General features: G+C 33.3%; 1 protein-coding gene and 1 long non-coding RNA gene across 2 annotated transcripts; both read right to left on the bottom strand.

Moving 5' to 3' along the window:
- Positions 1–2,509: 2,509 nt before the first annotated feature.
- Positions 2,510–7,233, bottom strand: LOC114306638 (uncharacterized). Its single transcript, XR_003644763.2, has 3 exons — positions 7,097–7,233; positions 4,002–5,236; positions 2,510–2,997 (listed from the first exon to the last, which is right to left on the bottom strand). It is a non-coding gene; the product is annotated as an uncharacterized LOC114306638 (long non-coding RNA).
- A 4,060-nt stretch (positions 7,234–11,293) lies between these two features.
- Positions 11,294–19,317, bottom strand: LOC114306637 (putative potassium transporter 17). Its single transcript, XM_028251914.2, has 8 exons — positions 18,981–19,317; positions 16,950–17,157; positions 14,897–15,112; positions 14,735–14,785; positions 13,942–14,202; positions 13,162–13,214; positions 12,709–13,078; positions 11,294–12,429 (listed from the first exon to the last, which is right to left on the bottom strand). The coding sequence occupies exons 1-8, from the start codon at positions 19,128–19,130 to the stop codon at positions 11,546–11,548; spliced, it is 2,193 nt and encodes a 730-aa protein (XP_028107715.2). The 5' UTR covers positions 19,131–19,317; the 3' UTR covers positions 11,294–11,545.
- Between the last annotated feature and the right edge of the window lie 1,347 nt (positions 19,318–20,664).

Genomic DNA, 20,664 nt, shown 5'->3' with positions numbered 1-20,664 from the left:
TCTTCCAACCCCTATTTCTTTCTCCCTCTTACTTAACCACTTACGATGGTTAGTTTTAGGGCATATTTTGTTTAGCATACCTTATGCTTGCATGCGTGCATCCATTCATCTGCATTGCATGCACCGGGCTGGGCGCATCATACTAACTGTATTGTATCTCAATTCTAATTTGAATACATGTACCAAATTGCATTTCACATGACACTCTTAGGATAGCCGAGCCTATCTTAGTTGCATTTCGCATGTGTTGCATTAGCCATCTTAACATGAACTAGGACCATGCATGATTTCTAACTAGTTCTTTGTTTTGGCTTGGAGTACACTGTGAGTATTTACACTTTAGCATACTGCATGTGTGTTATTGACTGCCATGAAAGCATGCTTGCCATGAGACTAATTGTTTATTTGCTATAACTGTCTGATTGCTTGTGGGTGAAGGTTGGATTACCTGAATTGAAACAATTCATTGAAATCCGCATTTTACCCTGCTTGCGAGTAACAAACTTCAAACCATTTTCCAAACAAACGGATATGCGATACTTTGTTCCAAATTAGGCGATCTAGTCTATACTTGTTTGCTGTGCACATCACATAGTAAGATTAGCTAATTAACCGAAATAAGAACACATGTGTTTTCAAAAACAAGATATCATGCTTAGTACAGGCCGATCTTTGATCGGGCGAGCGGGGGTGCTCATTAAATGACCTTCCCCAATCGTACCCAAGTTCCCGAGCCAAGGCAACTTTGGTGATGACAGACACGTGGCCTTAGGCACGAGTCAGGGTTTCCTAAATTTCCCTAAAATAAAATATTTAGGTGGCAATTCTGTATCTGGCAAAGCAGTCCATGTTTGACACTTCTTTATAAAAATCAGTTTTCCAAAACGATTTGCCGGATTTGGACTCTGTGGTGATTTATCGGTCTTACATCGCACATTGTGAGATTAGATTCAAAACCGTGACATTTGAGTCCGAACTGTAGTAACCCCAAATGGACAAATCGGAATCTCGCGCCATTTTCGCGCGCAGAGCCAGGGACGTTCGGGGCGCGTCCACAACGTCTAAGACTTCGCATTGCCACATGTTGAAGTTGTTTATTCCATCAAACTTTTTAACCTTGAACTGGGCATTGGAGATTGAGCTCCTTCTTCCACGGTTACTTGATGAAGCTATTTTTTCAACCATTCTTTTTCAAAATTTTGAAACCACCAAAAGAGCCTTTTTTCAGGGATGTCTAAGACAATTTGGAATACAACACCCTTGACAACTTCACAAACTTTGGATGCAAATCTAAATAAATGGATAGCACGATTGCGTCTGGAACAGTCGATTTAGCTAGGGGCTACTCTCCTTACATCAAAAATCGGCCCAAAAGTGCCCTAAAAATTGACCAAAACCTTGGAGAATATTTTGTTATTCAAGAGAATATTCTGTCAGAATAAGCTTCACAGAGGAAATATTTTGTTTCTGGCTGGGTTGCTGATGTGGCGGTTAACGCTGGCTTGGCAATCAAACATGTTGATATGGCTGCTGACATGGCAATTAACCAGGCTGTCGAAGCTGATATGGTAGCGAGGTGGTTTTTGGTCAACATTGACGTGGCTTGGTCAACGTTGACTAGCAATTGAGAGAGCGTTCGGTGTCCATTTGAGGTAAAAAAAATTTCAAATTGCTCTACTTGATGAGAGCTATTCAATGGTGTGTTCAGAAGTTGATTTTGACAACTTTGAAATCTGGGCAGTTCTGAAAAATGCCTCTAATTTACTGAAAATTCGCCTAACCAGGCTCTAATACCACTTGTTAGCACTACAAGAAATTGCAATTTTGGCAACTAAATTTTTAGCCGCCAAAAGTTATATTTTTAGTCGCCAAAAAGTTTCCCCAACTAAATAATTTGGACACCAACTTGGTCGTGGAAAGACGGTCGGCAAAGGTATTGGCGACTAAAAAAATTTTAGTTGCTGAAAGCCCTAAACTGGCGACTAAAACAAGTAGTCGCCAAAAGTAAAGGTATTGGCAACAAAAAAAATTTAGTCGCTGAAAGGCTAAGTTGGCGACTAATTTTTTAGTTGCCAAAAGATTACAAGTAAATTTCACATCACATTTTTAGCTACCAAAATTTTTGTCGCCAAAACTTTTTTTTTTTGTTTTCTTACTACTAAATCATTAGTCGCCTAAAATATTTTTTTTAAATGGCTACTAAATGTTTAGTCACCAAAAGGTTTGCTTTCATTTAATTCTTTTTTTAACTACTAATTATTTAGTCGCTAAAAATATTTAATTCCATTTTTGGCTACCAATTATGTAGTTGCCAAAAATATCATTTTATATTTTTTTTTTATTTTAATTAATTTGTCCACAACCTGTGTGTATCCCACGCAACCTGTAACAGGTATACAAACAAAACAATACATACATATTATCACCTATTCCACAACACGTATTTCACTTACAACCATCCAAAAAAGAGCACAACTTTTAATGTCAAATTTTATACAAACCAAGTATATTCCAACTGAAAATAATAATTTCATACAAAATAAAAAGTAGTACAAAAACCACGTCCTCTGTAGACAAAAAAGGAATATCTACAATTCCATGCCAAAAATCATCGGTAAAAAAAAAAATTAATCATTAGTATTGACCACATAGCATTGGCATATTTGAAACTATAAAAGAAAATTATATAATGCAAAATCTTTGCATTACCCTTATGGGTCTTCACAAGCAAGACTGTTACTTATATCAAGCACTCCTCTTCCATGCCAAAAGGACTAATATAGCATCTGAATTTATGCAATCAGGAGGTTCCCTCAAATATAGGATTTCAATTGAACAGAAAACAACTTATAAGTGAAATGACATGGATTCACAAACCACATTTAAAACATGCTTGGAAAAAACAATGTGACAGTGACAGCCAATTCCTAAGCAACAAAAATAGAGGTCCTTTGGCAAGCTAGTGTCCTTTTTAGCACAAAACTAAGCAATCACCTTCTGCAAAACAGAGAATTAATAATAATTTGTTGTTTAGAAGCGAAGGACTTCCCATTGGGACAAGCAGCACAAATATCACAACCCAGAGCTCATTCTATCCCCTCAATTCCAGCCAAACATTAAACAAACGTACTAGAAATGCTTTCATTTTTCTTTTTCTAGGAAAAACTCAACAAGAATATTAATTAAGTTCTAAAAACATAGCTACAAGACGCAGTTATATTGTCAAAGATACATGATAAAATAGGTGCAGAAATCTTAAAACCAGAATTAAAGAAAAATAATAGCTAGTGTCTTATTTTTATTTGTATGTCAATGTTCCAATGGAAAATGCTGCCTATAGGACATTTATAATTAGAAAGGATCTCTGCACCTTATCACTTTATTAATTATATCATGCATAAATTTGTAATATAAGCATACATATTAATGAGAATATTATGAGCATCAGTGACCTTTCACAACAGTAAAATTGAGACAACCCATTTTGCCACAAACTAAAGCAAACAAATGTTACCAATAATTAAATATAAATTACACTAATTTTCTGAATCAGACTTAAATTTCTTTTTCCCAGAATTGTAATCCCAGAGTAAAACTTTCTAGTTCTCTAACCCTAGAAGTCAAAGATTTACCATATCTTTTGAACTAAATAATGGGACCATGCTCTGGAATACAAATTCAGAAACCATCAACAGCCCGAAACATCAAACCATATTGAAGAATATATTGTACATGTGAATTCAGAAGATGCAGTTTATACATGATATGCTGCTATTGATCCAACATACTGATCATGTTTCCATCACACATTTGTTCATGTTTACACACTGCAATCCCTCTATTGTAATCTTTCATTATTCCATACCAGTAAGTGTTAACACAACGGAGAAGAATAAATTAATCTTTTCAGTAAGTAAATGTAAAAGTAAATTGATAAAATGTACAGATGATCTTGACTCCCAATGAACAATTGATTGCAATACACAGAACAAAGTCAATACCTCTTTCTTTTTCAAGTCTGCCAAGCACGACTCAAGCAGTCCATGGTAACTTGTATACCCATAGATTAAAGCAGAACCCCTTGGGCCCATTCCATGTGCTAGGGCTACCTAAAACAGGAGGGCCAAAACAACTTAGGCAAATGTCTAAAAAATATTTAATACAAAAAAGTAAATAAAATGTTGTTGACCATTAATGATTAAACCCACCTTTGCAGCAGCTTTTGAAACTGTAGATGTGAACTCAAGCCCAAGTAATTGTTGCTTAGAAAATAAAAGTAGCTTTCTAAACTTCTGGGGGCAGGCCCCTTGGGCCAAAATAAATAAACATTTCAATGCACTTCATACACATTAGAATTTTCCAAGATAAATACCATAACCTTCAAACAATAGGATGTTTTATCATTCCACTTTTTATTTTAATTTATTTTTTAGATAGGTGGGTAATAGGGGAAGGGAAGCTGCACTCACAGCAGTAAGACTTGAACCCAGGCATCAAACTTGGCAGGGGAGCACACATCCGCAAATGAAGAGTTACAGTTTTATTTGAATATAACAATTCCCTTATTTCTCAAATATATTCCCTTACAAAGCACCACATGATCCATAATTCAGACCATAATTCATACATCACCATATAATTTTCCCACAAATAACATTGAATGAAAACAATGTTAATGTGCGGAATTCAAAAACTCAGAACTCATTCAAATCAAAACAAACCCACAAAAAGATGAAACACAAGAAAACAAGATGAAACCCAATTAAATTAACCGTACCACAACTCGGAACCTCACGAACCCATCTTTGAAATGTGCTATCAGCAATCACTACTTCAACAGATGCCCTATCACAACAGAGGAGTTTCTTTTTTCTTATTTTTTTTTTTTTTTATATATATAGCAATTACAAGCAGCGGTTTGATGATCATTCCTGTTCTACAACACTAGCATTTCAATTTTGTCTATCAGTTAGTATAATCCTTCACTTTCTCACCATCCTTGCCTAACTAATTGTTCAAATCAAACTAATTTTCACTACAAACAGTTAATAGTTTTCTGCTGAAAATTCAGAACAATACAAAAATTATAATTCAAATTATCAAAATAAGACCCGTAGTGAGCTAGCAGAAATGAACAATACCATCCGATCCGAAATGGTCAAGTCCTGCAGGTGATACTTCTAATAAGAGCACAGAACCAGCACTTACCAATATTAATTGACAAAGCCCCAGCTGACTGCACATTAAAAGGAAAAAAATATATATACAACAGCAAATAATCAGAGTGACATATAAAATAATACTATCATTTAATAAACATAATGCCAGAGTGTTTATTACACAAAACAAAGGTTAAGTACTTCAGTAACCAGCATAGCCAAGCACCAATTCATATGGTATTAAATATTAAAATAATAAGTCACAGAAGTACATTTGGAATACTGAAAGAATGAAGAATTGAATCAAAAATTCAACACCTCAGTACTAAAATAGGCTAGTTCAGATAATTCAATATCTGCTATTTTTTTCAAGGACAAACAGCAAAAAAAAATAATAGTACAAATTTCTTGAGACAATTAAATGACATCCCCATGATATCAGTTCATAACTGAGAAGCCTCCAATGGTAAAAACCCAAATCCATTTGTTTTGCTTGCTATAGTGCTCCCAATAACAGTGTGACTCAACAATAACAGTATACATTTTGTAAAGTATAATGAAATTAATGACCACCTATTAAGTGGTCAATAACCATTTGCATAATGTTGGATCTTTAAAAGAAATGAAGGGGGCTAAGTGGAAACTGTTTAAATTATATTCAATAGACCTCACAAACTTGCTCCAAGTTCCAACATCAGCATAGGTTGCTTATTAGCCCATCAGACATGAACCAGAGTTTACGAATGTATAGAAGCTATTAAATGGTAAAAACCTTGGGCCAAAATATTTGAAAGTATTTATACTTTCAACTTTTGCTTTCACAAAACCAGAAGCTATGGATACGGATAGTGCAGAGAAGTTCCAAAATTCATATTCTCTCTCAAGCCTCAAAAATGGATATAACAAATTCCATCTCAAACATACTGTTCCAAAACCCACAACGAGAAGAAAGAAAAAAGAGTTCCAAACCTTTGATCAAATCTTACATGGAGTTAATACAACTTAAAAGTGGAAAAGAGGTAGTAGATTTGTTCTGCAATTCTTCTCAAAAACAGAAGGCACCAAAAAAAAAAAAAAAAAAAAAAAAAAAACAAGAAGAAAAAGAAAAAGAGAAGTGTTGGTTCCTAGGTTGTATTCTCAAGGACTTCATAAAGAAACAAGGTAAAGCAATTTTCATTGAACTTGTTCTGGAAAGATCTAGTCTACCTATATCCCTATGTAAGACACTAACCTGGGATCCTCAGTTTGTTTTCCAGACTGGAATTGGTTCAGTTTCCTTCTAATTCCTAAACATGAAAGGTTAGACTAAAAAACAGAAACAGAAAATAAGAAACTGACAGCAACATCTAACAACCCCTTACAATGCCAACAATCCTGGAACAAATTCTTCTGTGTTCTTCAAGGAATAAAAACCAAAACCAATCCAAAGGCAGTGCAAAATGACATAGGAAAGGCATCGGAGGGAATGGAAGGGAATATAACAGTGCCTACAAACAACCAAGCATTACTCACTAATTTACAAGAGAATTATAGCAAAAAGATGTACAGCATCAACATTTCAACGGTACAATGAGCATCCCAGTACAAACAAAACCCAAATCTCTTACAACTCACACATTAAGCTAATATACTTCTAAAATCAAATTAAGCTCATGAGCTTGAATTTGGGATTTTTGTGTAGAAATTAACACAAACCCTCTAGCAAGTGTAGGAAATCAACACAAAATGAACACAAAAATCTGGATTTTCAGTTAAGAAATCAACACAAAATCAAACAACAATAATCATATAAAACCCTAGAGCTACGTGTGAGAAATGGGGAAATAGAGGAAGGGAGGGAGGGAGGGAGAGAGAGAGAGCGAGAACGACAAAGAGGGATCGAGACTGAAAGCGACAGAGAGGGAGAGACCGAGAGCGACAGAGGGGGAGAAAAAAACCTGTGATTAAGTGGCGCTAGTGATTTGCAGGTGGCGATGTGCGATGGTGGCGAGCGTCGGTGGTGAGAGCGGGTGAGGTTTGGTGACAGCAAAAAGTGTTTGAGACAGAACAGTGTATATCATGTGTTGAGAGACGGAACATACAGTGTATATATATCGGGCGCCAAAATCAATTGCTTTCCCTCTTAAAGAAATAAAAAATAAAAATAAAACTATTCCACCTTTAGCGACTAAATTATTTTTTTGTCACCAAATAGTGCTGAATAATGACGAATACTGCTTTGCAACCAATGATTAATTAATAGCGACTAATATATTGGTAGCCAAAAGTATCATTTGGCTACTAATTTTTTTTTCGATAGAAAAAATTAAATATACAACTAGTAAATTTTTTTGTCACCAAAAGGTGTAAAAAATGTCCATAATATTTGGCGACTAAACTATATTTTTGTCAGCAATTAACCTTAATCAGCGACTAAACCTACAATTAGTAGAGTAAAATATAAACTTTTGGCGACTAATTATTATTTAGTAGCCGATTACTATATATTTAGTGACTAAATTTTGTTTTAGTCACCAAAAGACAATATATCTGGACTAAATTCAAATAGTAGCTGAACTGTGAACCTTTGGCGGCTGATTTTTTTTAGTCGCCAAAAGGTATATTTTTGGCGACTAAATTTGTTTTGGTCGCCAATTTTGGTCACCAAATGTGTATTTTCTTGTAGCGTAGACCAGGGGAGCCACAGATTGATACAAACAAACACACACGAGAGAGAAACACAGAGTTTACGTGGTTCGGCAATAGCCTACATCTACAAGCAGCGAAAATTCTATATATTTTGGAGAGATACAAATTCACTCGGTGTTTCCTCACCACTCTCTTCTTTTTCAATTCAATGTTTGCATATCAAATACCATAGCTAACCTCTCTATTTATAGATTTTCTTCCAGGTGAGATGCGCAGGCGGTGACGAAAATTTCACCATGTTTTAGATGCGTTCTGAAAGCTTCAAGGTGCCTCCATTGTTAACCTTCATGAGGCTAAATTCAAGATGAACACCTTGTTCTAGAGTCTCCTGGTTTGGTGTTCACAAGAGAAGCCAAGCTTCTCTTTTCTTCTTCAATCTTCATGGTGAAGTCGAGGAAAGAGAAATTGAGCCAACTTGCCCACATGGGTGATGTTCCATCCCCCAATTTTTTCCACAGGGTCTTACTAGTAATGTCTAAATTCTGTAAGATTGTACTAAAATAAAACAAAAAAAGTAATTATACTAAAGTTTTGGAGTCACTTTGTAGTTTATGAAAATTTGTTGATTATGTGGCTTGGTGACGTGGACTATCTTTTGTGATATAGCTTGTCCATATCATTTGAGCTTGGTTGAATTGTGTGGATGAAAAAGGCTATATACTTTGTTTAAATTAAATAAATTTATATATTTATTTATTATCGCATCTCATGTGAGTTGAGATTTTTTCCTTACCTTACCATTCTGATATGCTAGTCTAATGTCGCTTGGAATGGACTGATTGCTTACTTTTCAACTATACATTTTCTTAATGTATTGTATTTTAGTTGCCTAACATTTTATTTCATAAAACATCACTTCCCTTATGGCTATTTTGTAAATACCAAATTATAATATGCTCTATTTAACAAGTATTTTTATCAAAAGAAAAAAAGGAACAAAAAAATTATCAATGACTATAATACTCATTGAAGCCTGTTTTGAGAGAGCACTAGGATAAAATTGCAGAATGAGAAGTCATTTTTTTTTTTCTTGGGCAAATTTTATTTTACCCTCTCATAGTTTGGTCTATGTACGGATTGTCTTGTTGTCATTTAGAAATAATTACATAATGTATATATGGTTTGTGAACTACAATGAACCGTTAGTTTTTCATCTAAAATAACAGGTTGTGAGAGTCATACGGTTGTGTGGCGAGTATGTCTAATTTAAGACGAAAATATCCTTTATACGTATTTAAATTTACAAAAGAATGCTTATTTTTTCCTCTTTGTACTGCATTTTCGTTCCAACCATTTTGCACCTCTTATACCTGCTGGAAAAAATCACAGTGGCATTTAGTCTGCCAACAGCTTAAGGAGCTCGAGTTTTTAGTGCTATTGTTGCAGGTTTTGGGTTTTGTCTTGCAAATATTTGAAAAATGTTTCCAGTAATCAATCTCTTGGTGGTGCCATAAACTCCATCAAACATTGCTGCCGCATCACCCTATCTCACCACTGTCTCTAACAAATTGGGTCTTAGAACCGATCATGAAACACCATCCAGTGACATGAATTAGAGCAAACAAAATTATTGAATGCAATTATAAGTAGGTACATGAATTAGAGCAAACAAAATTATTAAATGCAATTATAAGTGGGTTTGTATATATAACCCACTTTACATATAAGTTTTCTATCCATGTACTTGATTAAGAACATTCACTGTGGGACAACCAACCGATCATGACAATAGGATTCCGTCAAATACAAATCAGTGGTGAGAGAGTGGAAAAAAGAGAGAGGGATATGGTGTGATCAATGCGTGAGAGTCTGGTTTACATGGGAAGGTGAGAATACGTATATATATACACACACATATATATGTAGGTATAATTGGAAAGAGAAGAACAAGAGCATATAAAGGTCAGTTTTATTAAGAAAAAGAGAAATTCCATTTACACACCAGTAATCGTCTTAGTATATACCACTAACAGATTAAATTTATATTTTAATAATATTGTCAAATGAAAAGATCATTAAGAATAATATGGAGGTATATTCTACACATTCAAAAATTTCAACATTTAAAAAATAAATAAATAAATAAATAAATATAATATAATATATATTCAATATATTAAGTTTGAACGAGTTAAAATTATTCAACATATAAACTATAAACATATTTATTTTGTTCAACATAAATATTTTGAATATATTCAATTTGTTCAATTTTATTTTTTTGTACGATGATATTTTGCTCAAACAATCAAAGTTGAGTTAAAATCGAAATAGAAATTGTTATGAAAGTAGAAACGATAACCAAATCAAAAGAAAATAGGAAAAACATACTAATGTTTGAATAAAATGTGCGAATCAAGGGTAAGAATGATAAATTTTCAATACTAACAATGCACCGGCGAAAAAACGGCGAGATGATGGCAAAGATGGAGATCTAAAATGACGATAATACACTGGCAATCTAACGGCAAAATGACGGCGACGATGAAGATCTAAAACAATGAGAATGCACGGGCTGAACAAAACTCTTTGCCTGCGTTGGAGATCTTCAATGCCGACGATAGAGATATAGGGTGCTTTGAAGATAGAGATATTTGGGTGTGGGTTGTGGTGTGTATTCGAATGCACAAGTGGTGTGTTATCTTTTGACTAGTAACTTAAAGTTAAGGTATGAAATAAAATATTTTCAAACTCTAAAAATTATTGTGTATGTGTACTAAGTAATAGTGTGTACTGAGTTGATTAGTGGTGTGTAAATAGAATTGCCCTAACAAAAATTAGTGAGGGTTATGTGGTTATTTTCAGGATAAATTATACTCTCCTCTTTATTTTTGATCACTTTCTCACTTTGGCTCTTAAATTATTATTATTATTATTATTTTTTCACATTGACCCTTTTTGTTTTAATTTTTTTTTTCTCATATCTAATTTACTCCTAAAACTAACTTCTGTTAAAAGCTAAACAAAACATGATACATTGGCGGTCACGTAGTATAAAAATATTATATTATATAGAGCTCACATTTCTGACACAAATTCAAATCTTAATATCATAATATAATTTTTATATTATGGGACAATTATCGTGATATTTTCTGTCTAATTTTAAACATAAATTAAATTTAGAAGTAAATTAGGAAAAGCTTAAAACATGAAGGGTTGAAGTAAGAAAAAATAAATTAAAAGCCAAAGTGAGAAATTGATCAAACATAAAAAGGACAAAGTTTGATTTACCTTTTTTTTCAAATGAGTAATCTGCATATAAACCAAACCAAAACGGGATAAAATAATTTATCCTTTTTTATCCCTCTTTTTTTCATTTTTTTTTTTCTTGAGCCAACAATTTTTTTTTTTCTTTTTTAATGATCTGGAGATTGAATTCTTATCAAATAAATATACAAACAGTTAACAGTTCACAAATTATACCCCCAAAAAAAATTCATAAATTGAGAAATAGTTTCTTGTAATTATAAATAGATCATTTTCTTGTGAACCACAATCTGTTACATTTATATATTCTTTTATAATACATTTTATCTCTCCACTCAAAATCCAAAATACATATATAAATTACACCCACATTACATTCTAATTGCCACTACCTAAACCTTTACTTTGGCTTTTATACTAATCTGTCTCTATCAAACCACAATGCAATCTCATTTTCACTACCTAAAACTTAAACATTACCTTGGCTTTTACACTCCTCTCTCTCTCTCTCCGTCTCTCTCTCTAACCTCATAGAGCATTCCAACCTCAACACGCCGCGATAGCGGCACCCCCAGAGCAGGCAATGCTGACCTACAATTCCTATGCAAAACTTCATAGAATGCAAGCATATACCCATCAAACCAACCACAATTTTTACTTACAGAAAATCTTGTCTTTCCCCGAACATGAACTGCGCCAGTGAGCTTTGCCTCTTCCATATCAGACATCTCTTCCTCAAGCTCAGAAGTAACTGACGTTGCATAGTCAGAGCCGTTTATATGTGCCTGCAATCTATCAATAACTTGACTCACAAAATCGTCTCCTTCAAGATCAAGAGAATCAGCATAACCATATTGAACCACACATCTGTATACCCCTTTAAGGCCTAGTTTGCTGACAACAATTCTTTCATGTGGCGCAACTCTGGGAACCAACAAGTATCGAAAGGTCGTGAAAATAGTAACCTTGTGAAGAGATTTCATGTTCTTTATGTAATGCCCAAGAATTGGGGTCAAACCGTCTTGAATGCTGGTGTAGAAGAAGCAAACTCCGGGAACTCTTTGGACTATGGGATCAGATAATAGCATTCTTAGTCGGTCTCTGTCTATCTTGTGGGATAGCTCATACTGGATCTTTCTGTGCCTTCCATTGAACCAACCGAACATGATGAAAGCAAGGACGAAAGAAATGGCAAATGGAATCCATCCACCTTGTGGGATTTTCGTGGAAACCGCACTCACATAAACGCCTTCCATCACAAAATATACAATGAAGTAAAGAGCAACCAACACCGGTGGAGTTCGCCAAATCATGATCATGACTAATGTCAATAGTATTGTGGTGATGAGCATAACAAGACTAACAACAACACCTGTAAACAATGTCTTGACGATCAATAGATGCATTAAAATTGCAGAATAAGACAGTCAAATCACATATAAACAGGAAAAAAGAAGCTGCATAACACAACAGAACGAACGGCAGTAGACATGTTTGATTGTGTTTTTTTAAAATTTAAATTTTTTTTTTTTTTTTGAAAAACTCTTTTGGCAAACTATTTTTGAAAAACATTATGATAAACTAGAAAGTAAATTTTCAGATGTTCGATTAGAAAAGAAAAAAAGATTGAAGGCCAATTAGTTTATCATACCAAAAGCATTTCCGATATCCTTTCCATCACCGAAAATGAGAATGACAGCAACACAAAGTATCATGAGGATGTAATTGATTTCCGGGCAGTAAACCTCGCCTTCTTTCTTGGAGGATGTGTGCACCACCTTGACTCGAGGGAAATAATCCAGCGTGACAGATTGCTTGATAATAGAAAAGGTGGCCGATATCAGTGACTGACTCGCAACAATTGCTGCCAAAGTGGCTACGATGAACATAGGCCAGTAAATTGTTTTTGGTATAAACTTGTAGAACCCGTCATCGTGATCATTTGGGTTTTTGATCAGGTATGCTGTTTGTCCCGCATATGTCAGAACCAACGATGGGTATATAGTAAATAGAAAGGCTAGCTGCTAGGAGAGAATGTGTTAGAAAACTGCTGCATAATATCCGAGAAATGGAAATTCATGAGATAGTGAGCTAAATAGGAAACCTGAATGGATTTCCGATTGAAATGACCAAGATCAGCAAACAATGCTTCCGAACCTGAAAAAAGTGAAATTTCACATTAATGAATCAAGCGTGTCTAGAACACTGTACTTGCCTAACCAATAGATTCTTCCACCATGATCAACTAAGCAATTGAACCTAACCTTCTAAAACAAATATGAAAAAAGAAAAAAAAAAAACATTTTCTGAACAATGGGCAATGACAACCAAGAAATCAAGAAAATGATATTCAAATGAAAAAAAAATTAAATACTATAATAAATTGGGTTAGCTTGAATTTTCGAATCAGAATTTTCAAATAAATTAGATTCGGGCGATCTATTATTGGATTTTTCATAATCAGCACAGGTTCAGGTTCAGGATAAGGTTTAGGTTCAGGTTCAGATTTTATAATTGGGACGTATTCGAAATACACCAAATCCGATCTGAATCAATTCGTTAACAAACTTAGTAAAGACCTTCATAAGTACATATACAAGCCAAAACACAGAGAAAACTTTAAGCACCAATTCTTTCTTGTTACTTGTAAAATCATTATATCTAAACCACTAAGAAAAAATTGATCATCTTCCTCGATCTTTCTGCAATAAAGTACCTAAATCATGGCTTTCGAGCATTATTTTCAATTTTTAACACTAGCATTTAGCACTGCTATTCAAGTTATAGGCTATAGAGGAATATGCTTTCTAGAGAAGTTTGTGGAAAGAACGGTAGTGTCATTGTTAATAACCACAATGTATTAGACCAGAAAAAAGAGGCTCACCAGTGATGCAAAGGACGGTGCCACCAAGCAATACCCAGCCTTCCTTTCCATTTCTCAAAAAAAAACTGACGATGTAGTGCGGTGATATCGCCTTGAATATGCTCGGGTAATGACGAATAATGCTATAAATTCCTATAAGAGGAGTAGTAACGGTCCATGTGCCCATAATGGGAGAGAAAATGAAACTCACTCGTGAGGTACCATACTTCTGTAGCAGGAACAGAGCAATAAGAACTACTGCAGACATGACTTCAACCAAGGCTGCAAATTGAAAACAAAGAAATCGGTGAACACATAAACAAACTGAACTCCATAAAAATGAAAGAAGTTTCAGTTGCCACTATGATCTCTTCCATCTCTCATGCTTTTTAGCAATTATATCAAGTATTTCAAAGGAGAAAACAAAAGTTCACAGAGAAATAGTTTCATTCCTTCACCAACACATGTTTCCAAGGTCAACAATGGATTTACTTATCTGTTTGTTTAGTACTAGAAAAATGGGTTTTAATGTTGATTTTACCAATTTACCATTCAGTTAGAGACCATATGATATGCTTAACTGCAAAAGTAGACAGAATGCAACAAAAGGATTAAGTTAAATCAATTTGGAAAGTAAGAGGGCCTATTTGAATGAAAAAATAGATTAGAGGCTTATTTGAAAAAATACACAAAGTTAAAGGGCTTTTGATTTCAAGAAAATAACACCTTGAAAAGATGTCATAGCCATTGAACTTTAACGACAATTAAATATTAGGAACTAGCTAAAGTTACAGAGCTCCATGTCAATACTTACTTTTGCTGACAGAAGGAAAAGGTGCTCTTATGCCGTCAATTGCTGATAACACTGGAACAATTTTGACAAAAGATAGAAGATTGTTATGAACAAGTAAACACAAAAACTGCTGCCAAAAAAAAAAAAAAAAAAAGAGTTGAGGATAGTTAAATGGTAACAAACCTGAGATTGCAGGTGTGAGTACCCCATCACCGATTAGCATGCACATACCTAGCATTGCAATGAAAAGCAACACTCTTCTCGCGACCACACTTTTTTCAAAAAAAATACCCAGCCTACTTCGCTTTTCAGAGCTTGAGTTCAAAGCTACACGTTTGGAAGAAAGAATTCCAATATCCAAATTCCTACAAAGTAAGGAATATAAAGCAAATGTTCCACCTGCAATAAATCATTATCCAGAATTTGAGAATTCAGGCAAACGGATGCATATGGATGCAAGTGACATGTGGAAAAATTGTTCTTACAAATCAAGAAGAGAATTTAATATATCGAGCAAACAAGAATTTTAAATTTAGTCATAATAAGAAAATTAAATGTATCGTGGAAACAAGCTTTTTGTTTTGATAAGCATATCGACTATACAAGACTTTTAGCATCATCTCAAAACCATTGTCGAAGAACAACTTGGTAATAAAACATGCAAGATTGATTGATCATATTCTTTCCCCTGAATAGAACTTTTGAGCCCACAAGCTTCCACATATCAAATTCACTTCATAAGGACAAGTTTAATCTAAATCTGAGTTTATAACATTGAATGTGGAAAACAAATTTCCTAATAAGAGAATACGGGCGGCTCAATAATGAAATGTAAGGACAATGTTGTCAAAAGCACCACGCAATTGCTATGTAGAGAGGGTCCCCACCCTCCTTCGCACGTATGAAAGCCTTCACAACCAATAAGAATACTTCATCAACCAAAGCAATACACTGAAGGAACAGAAAAATTGTTGCATGAATAATAAATTTCGAAGCCTCCTAAAAAATTATTGTCTTATAGATGTGGTAAAAAATAAAGCAGAATAAAAACACTCAGATAGTAAGTTCTTTACCTCTGATCTTGCAATGGCATTGGCAACATGCAAATTATTTTCATTCTTTTCTAAGAGTAGTTTTTTAAACCAGGTTTTTCGTATAATAAGGTACTAGATATAGTATTTAAAATTTAAACGTCTCATGAAAGTCCATATCGCTCTTCAAACGTGATTTGAAGTATCAATCTTGGTAATGGTATCATGGTCCCTACCAAAATTATTTCCAATAAGGCTCATTTTGCCCAATTCACTATGCAAAAATCATGGCAAAAATTAGGTTGCACTCTTTGATCCCACAAGAAATAGAAATTTATTGAAAAACAAAAACAAAAACAAAAACAAAAACAAAACAAAAGAAAAACTCTTATCATTCTATCATATACCAAATGGTTCATGGAAAAGCCAAAAAAACATATCTCTAAATAATCTTGCCCCTTGAATCTCTCGAGCCCAAAAAAAAAAAAAACATCGATGGGATTTGCAAATAGGCCAATCTTTTCCAGCCAATGAAAACATGCTAAATAAGAAAAATGTAATCACACTTTTGTCATCACCCCAACAATTACCACAAAAGCCTTTGAAAAGCATCTTTAAAGCATATTACCCATGTTTCCCTAATTGCGGGTCATGCCTCAAACATAATTCTAGGTCACTTTTGTCTAGTAGAAATGGACAAGATTTGTTAGCACACAGAAGTTGAAGGAGAAAGCATTTCCAAGAAAAGAATCATTTGGATCAAGTGGCCAAACACAAAATTCAACCAAATCGAAAACTGATAAAAAGAAAAACATGTCGTAATAACGAGCAATAATAATACTCATCATCACGACAAAGAAATGAAGAAAAAGATGTAGTTAAAGGAACCACATCAAAATTATCCTCCCACAATTTAATTTTGGAATTGTTACCAACATAATACTTACAACAAGGCAGACAAATAAAAAATGAAAAAAAAAGAAAATTAAAAATGAAAGAGGCTACTGACTAGTTGAAAGTAAGCTATATTGACAAAGAAAGAATTGAGTCAAATTCACGACAAAGTGCAAGATAAATGGTTAATGTCACGTAAAAGCAAAACATATAGAAGGCCAAATTTTGGAAGCAAAAAGGGAATCCTCACCACAACGTTAGATATTAGCATAAACATAAAACTGCAATGAATCATTTAAATTATTTTATACCTTCACCCTGATCATCGGCTCTGAGAGCTATGCAAGCATACTTGACGACCCCAATTAGACTGAGGGTCCAAAACATGATGCTGTAGATACCCAAGTAATCATCTTCAGTTGGAGATTTCAATCGCATTGAAGGATAAACATACAGTGGGGAAGTCACAAGACCTCCAAAAACAACTCCTAATGTCTTGTAAGCAAGTTTCAGAGTTCCCTGATCCAACATAAGAGATTTTACTCACAACTTCAAATTATAAAAATTAACAAAAATTAAAACTAAAACTTCACATTAAGAAGAAAAACAAAAAAAGATAAGAGACAGAATTGAAGTTAGAATTGTACATAATTTCAAATATTTCTAAATGAACTATTAAACATAAACGTAGCGACTTCAAATTAACAAATTCGGGAAACCCCAATTGGATCATGTATAAAAAAACCCAAAAAAAAAAAAAAAAAAAAAAAAAAAAAAAAAAAAAAGAAAGAAAGAAAAGAAAAGAAAAGAAAGAAAAATGAAAATTATAGTGAGACATAGACAAGAATGACATTTTTATTTTTTTCTTTTGATCAAAAAAGAAAAATTTCATTAAAAATATGAAATTAAAGGTATAGGAAGATAGCATGCATCGAGAGAGATTTGAAAAAGTACAGACTATCCCTATCTACTCTCAACCATCTAACTAACCCCTCGGACCTCAAGATTTTTTTAATACAGGAAAAAAAAAAAAAACAAAACAAAAAAAAGATAATCAGAAACAAAAAAAACAAAAAAAAAAGTTAAGAACTTGACTCCAACACAAACACAGAAGCTCCACGAAAGTTACACAAACCATCCTGTACAAGTATGCCTAGATTCTCCCTTTCACGCCAAACCACACCCCACTAACAATGATAATTCAGCAACTTTTCCAAAATCAGGACAAACACCATCCTCTCCTTACCATCACATCCCAGTAACCCTCTAATAACTGATTCCCCCTTTCAAACCAAAACACACACTTACTAACTTTGATAAATTAAAAACTAATTCACACCCAGGACAAAACACCATTCCCTAACATTCTATTTGTTTTTGGATTTGTTGTGGAAAAAGACAAAAAGAATGTAAACTAAATAATTGTTCTTTGTTTGATTATCAGGGAAAACAACAAATATATATGACAAAAGTTAGTAAAATAATAATAATTAATTGTAAATTTTATTTGATAAAAAATTCTAATTTTGAAAAAAACAAATAGAATTTAGGGTATAATTGGCCATATAACTACTATCAGTGTATTTTGAGAAAACCTAAACTGGAACACCAATACCTTTATAATAGTATAGAGAGACAGATAGATAGATGTATTATATTATTGTAAAGCACACAATAACTCAGAAATTTTGTGATGCTTTTTTGTTTTAGCCAAAGGAAAATGAGTGAGACCCCAATTTTGGGATCCCATGACCCCAAAATGATCTGGACCATTTATGTTTTTTTTTTTTTCCCTCTATCTCTCTCCATCTCTCTCACATGAATGGTCCAGATCATTTTAGAGGTCATAGAAGTCTTCAAATTTGGGGTCTCAATCATTGTTGTTAGCCAAAATACCTTTACAATTGGTAATTAATAACTGATAAAACTCCACATCCATCCAATAATTATTAAACACTTTTGTAATTCAATCATCCTTTGTTAAACTGTCAAAAAAAAATAATTCATAATTACCACACAAAAAAAAATTGTGACATTTTTTTTGTCACACTAATAATTTAATAATTTATTTTTAAATTATATTTACCGCTACCTTGTATAATAAATAACTATCATATCCCATCAATATAATTTTTTTACATTGATGAAATACTCAGACTAGTTGGATTATCGATATGAGTTGCTTGACGGGAACAGCACCGTCCAGTCCAATATGAATCGGAGACAAGCCATATAGTATCAGAAGTACAAAATTATGATACATACATATGAATATGTACGTATAGATACATAGATGTATAGTGTGTGTGTGGTGTGTGTGTGTAAGGATAATAAATACGTACTTTGTCCCCTGAAGGTGGGATTGGAGGAAGAGGAGGAGCGGCGGAATCAAACACCACCAGAGCGACGTCGTCCGACCGAGTGGCGACCGAGTCAGGGATTCCGGGTTGCCGATCCATCTCACATTCCACAACTACCACTTCTCTCTTCATTGCTCTCTCTCTCTCTCTCTCTCTCTCTTAGAGAGAAAATGGAACAGAAGAGCTTCTAGTGGTCAGGTGGGATTGTGGAATTTAACGACTTGAAGATTTGTTTTTATAGAACAAGACATGGTGTCTGGTTTCGTTTTCTAAATTTAGGCCTGGTTTGGAGTGTATCAAAAAAAAAAAGTCAAAAGTTAAAAAATAAAAAATAAAAAATAAAAAACAATAAAAATAAAAATAAAAATAAAAAAAAATAAAAATTATCGCTATTCATAAATTAAAAATATTAAAAAATTAAAATACATAATATTTTAATTAAACAAAATTTACACAATTTACACAGCTGAAATGATCCAGTACTACCGTGAGAGGGAAAAAAAAAAGAATTACATATATAAAATCACTAAATTTGACGGAAATGTTGGGCCTATGGGGGCCCACCACGGGCCCCATTTTGATAATCCGAACCGTCAATATGTAGAACTTGTCTAGAACTATGTGCCTATAAAAAATCACGTTGATCGGAAATCAGTAACTATATGATCAAATCAGTTTTGTATAAAAAATAGATGGTGTTATAATTAACAGTTGACAATAAAAACTAACAGGATCAGTTAGCTATTGATATACAATCAACGTAATTTTTTACAAAAATATAGTACTCGATGAGTTCTACACATTGAACGGTTCTGATTAATAAAACGGAATCCGTGGTGGGCCCCTATGAGCCAAACAGCACCGTCCAATTTATGCACGAAAATGAGAGAATCAATCTCCCACACCGCGCTGCCCCTCATTCTTCCGACCGAACGGGATATTCCATCTATAACTTCCTTTATACACTTATTTATACAACTTTTTAATACATATTTTTTTAAAAAAATTCAAAAAGTTAACCCGAACATCCATATTTTTTCCCTCAACTTTTTAGTCCAAAAAGACAAAAAGTGTACTTATTTAGGACACCCAATTTTTTAAAAATTGAGTTTTTTATTTTTGTATTTTTTTGTTTTTAGTAAATATTTTTGAAATTTTAAATATTTTTTTTTTAACTTTTTTTAGATGCACCTTACTTATATATATCTAAAAGTAAAATATTTGTAAAAAAAAAATATTTCAAAAAATTAATAAATATATTAAAATACGAAAAATATATTGAAATTTCATATTTTTTTTATATTTTTGATATTCAGTGAATTTTAAAAAAAAAATCACGAAAATTATACTTTTTAAGCATATTTATGTTAGGTGTGTCTAAAAATTTTAAAAATTGCTTAAAATATTTAAAAAATTCAGTAAAAAAAATAAAAAAAAAATAGAATTTTCTGAAAAGTGCTTTTAGAAACCCAAACCAAGCAAAGTGATGTTATAAACACATACTCCCTCCGTCCCAAAATATTGGTCCCTTTTGGGGAATCCAACTTTTTTTGGTAGTACACTTATTGCATTTGAAAAAAGTTGATTTTCCAAAATTACCCTTTTGATAGTACAGTTTTTGGGAATATCAATGTCATAATTGTACTTTTTAAAGTGTTTATTAATT

The sequence above is a fragment of the Camellia sinensis genome, chromosome 11, assembly GCF_055761805.1.
Source record: "Camellia sinensis isolate YWXY chromosome 11, ASM5576180v1, whole genome shotgun sequence".
In the NCBI taxonomy this organism is placed as follows: domain Eukaryota; kingdom Viridiplantae; phylum Streptophyta; class Magnoliopsida; order Ericales; family Theaceae; genus Camellia; species Camellia sinensis.
The sequence above is the reverse complement of the archived record's forward strand: the minus strand, read 5'-3'. Positions and strand labels throughout refer to the sequence as shown.

Bases quoted from the DNA above. Each gene is read 5' to 3' on its own strand.
- LOC114306637 (XM_028251914.2), bottom strand. From the start codon at position 19,130: ATGAAGAGAGAAGTGGTAGTTGTGGAATGTGAGATGGATCGGCAACCC. The intron at 17,158-18,980 runs GTACGTATTTAT...ATGTTGGATCAG, and splicing joins TCCCACCTTCAGGGGACAAA to GGAACTCTGAAACTTGCTTA. The intron at 14,786-14,896 runs GTTTGTTACCAT...AAATTGTTCCAG, and splicing joins ACTCACACCTGCAATCTCAG to TGTTATCAGCAATTGACGGC.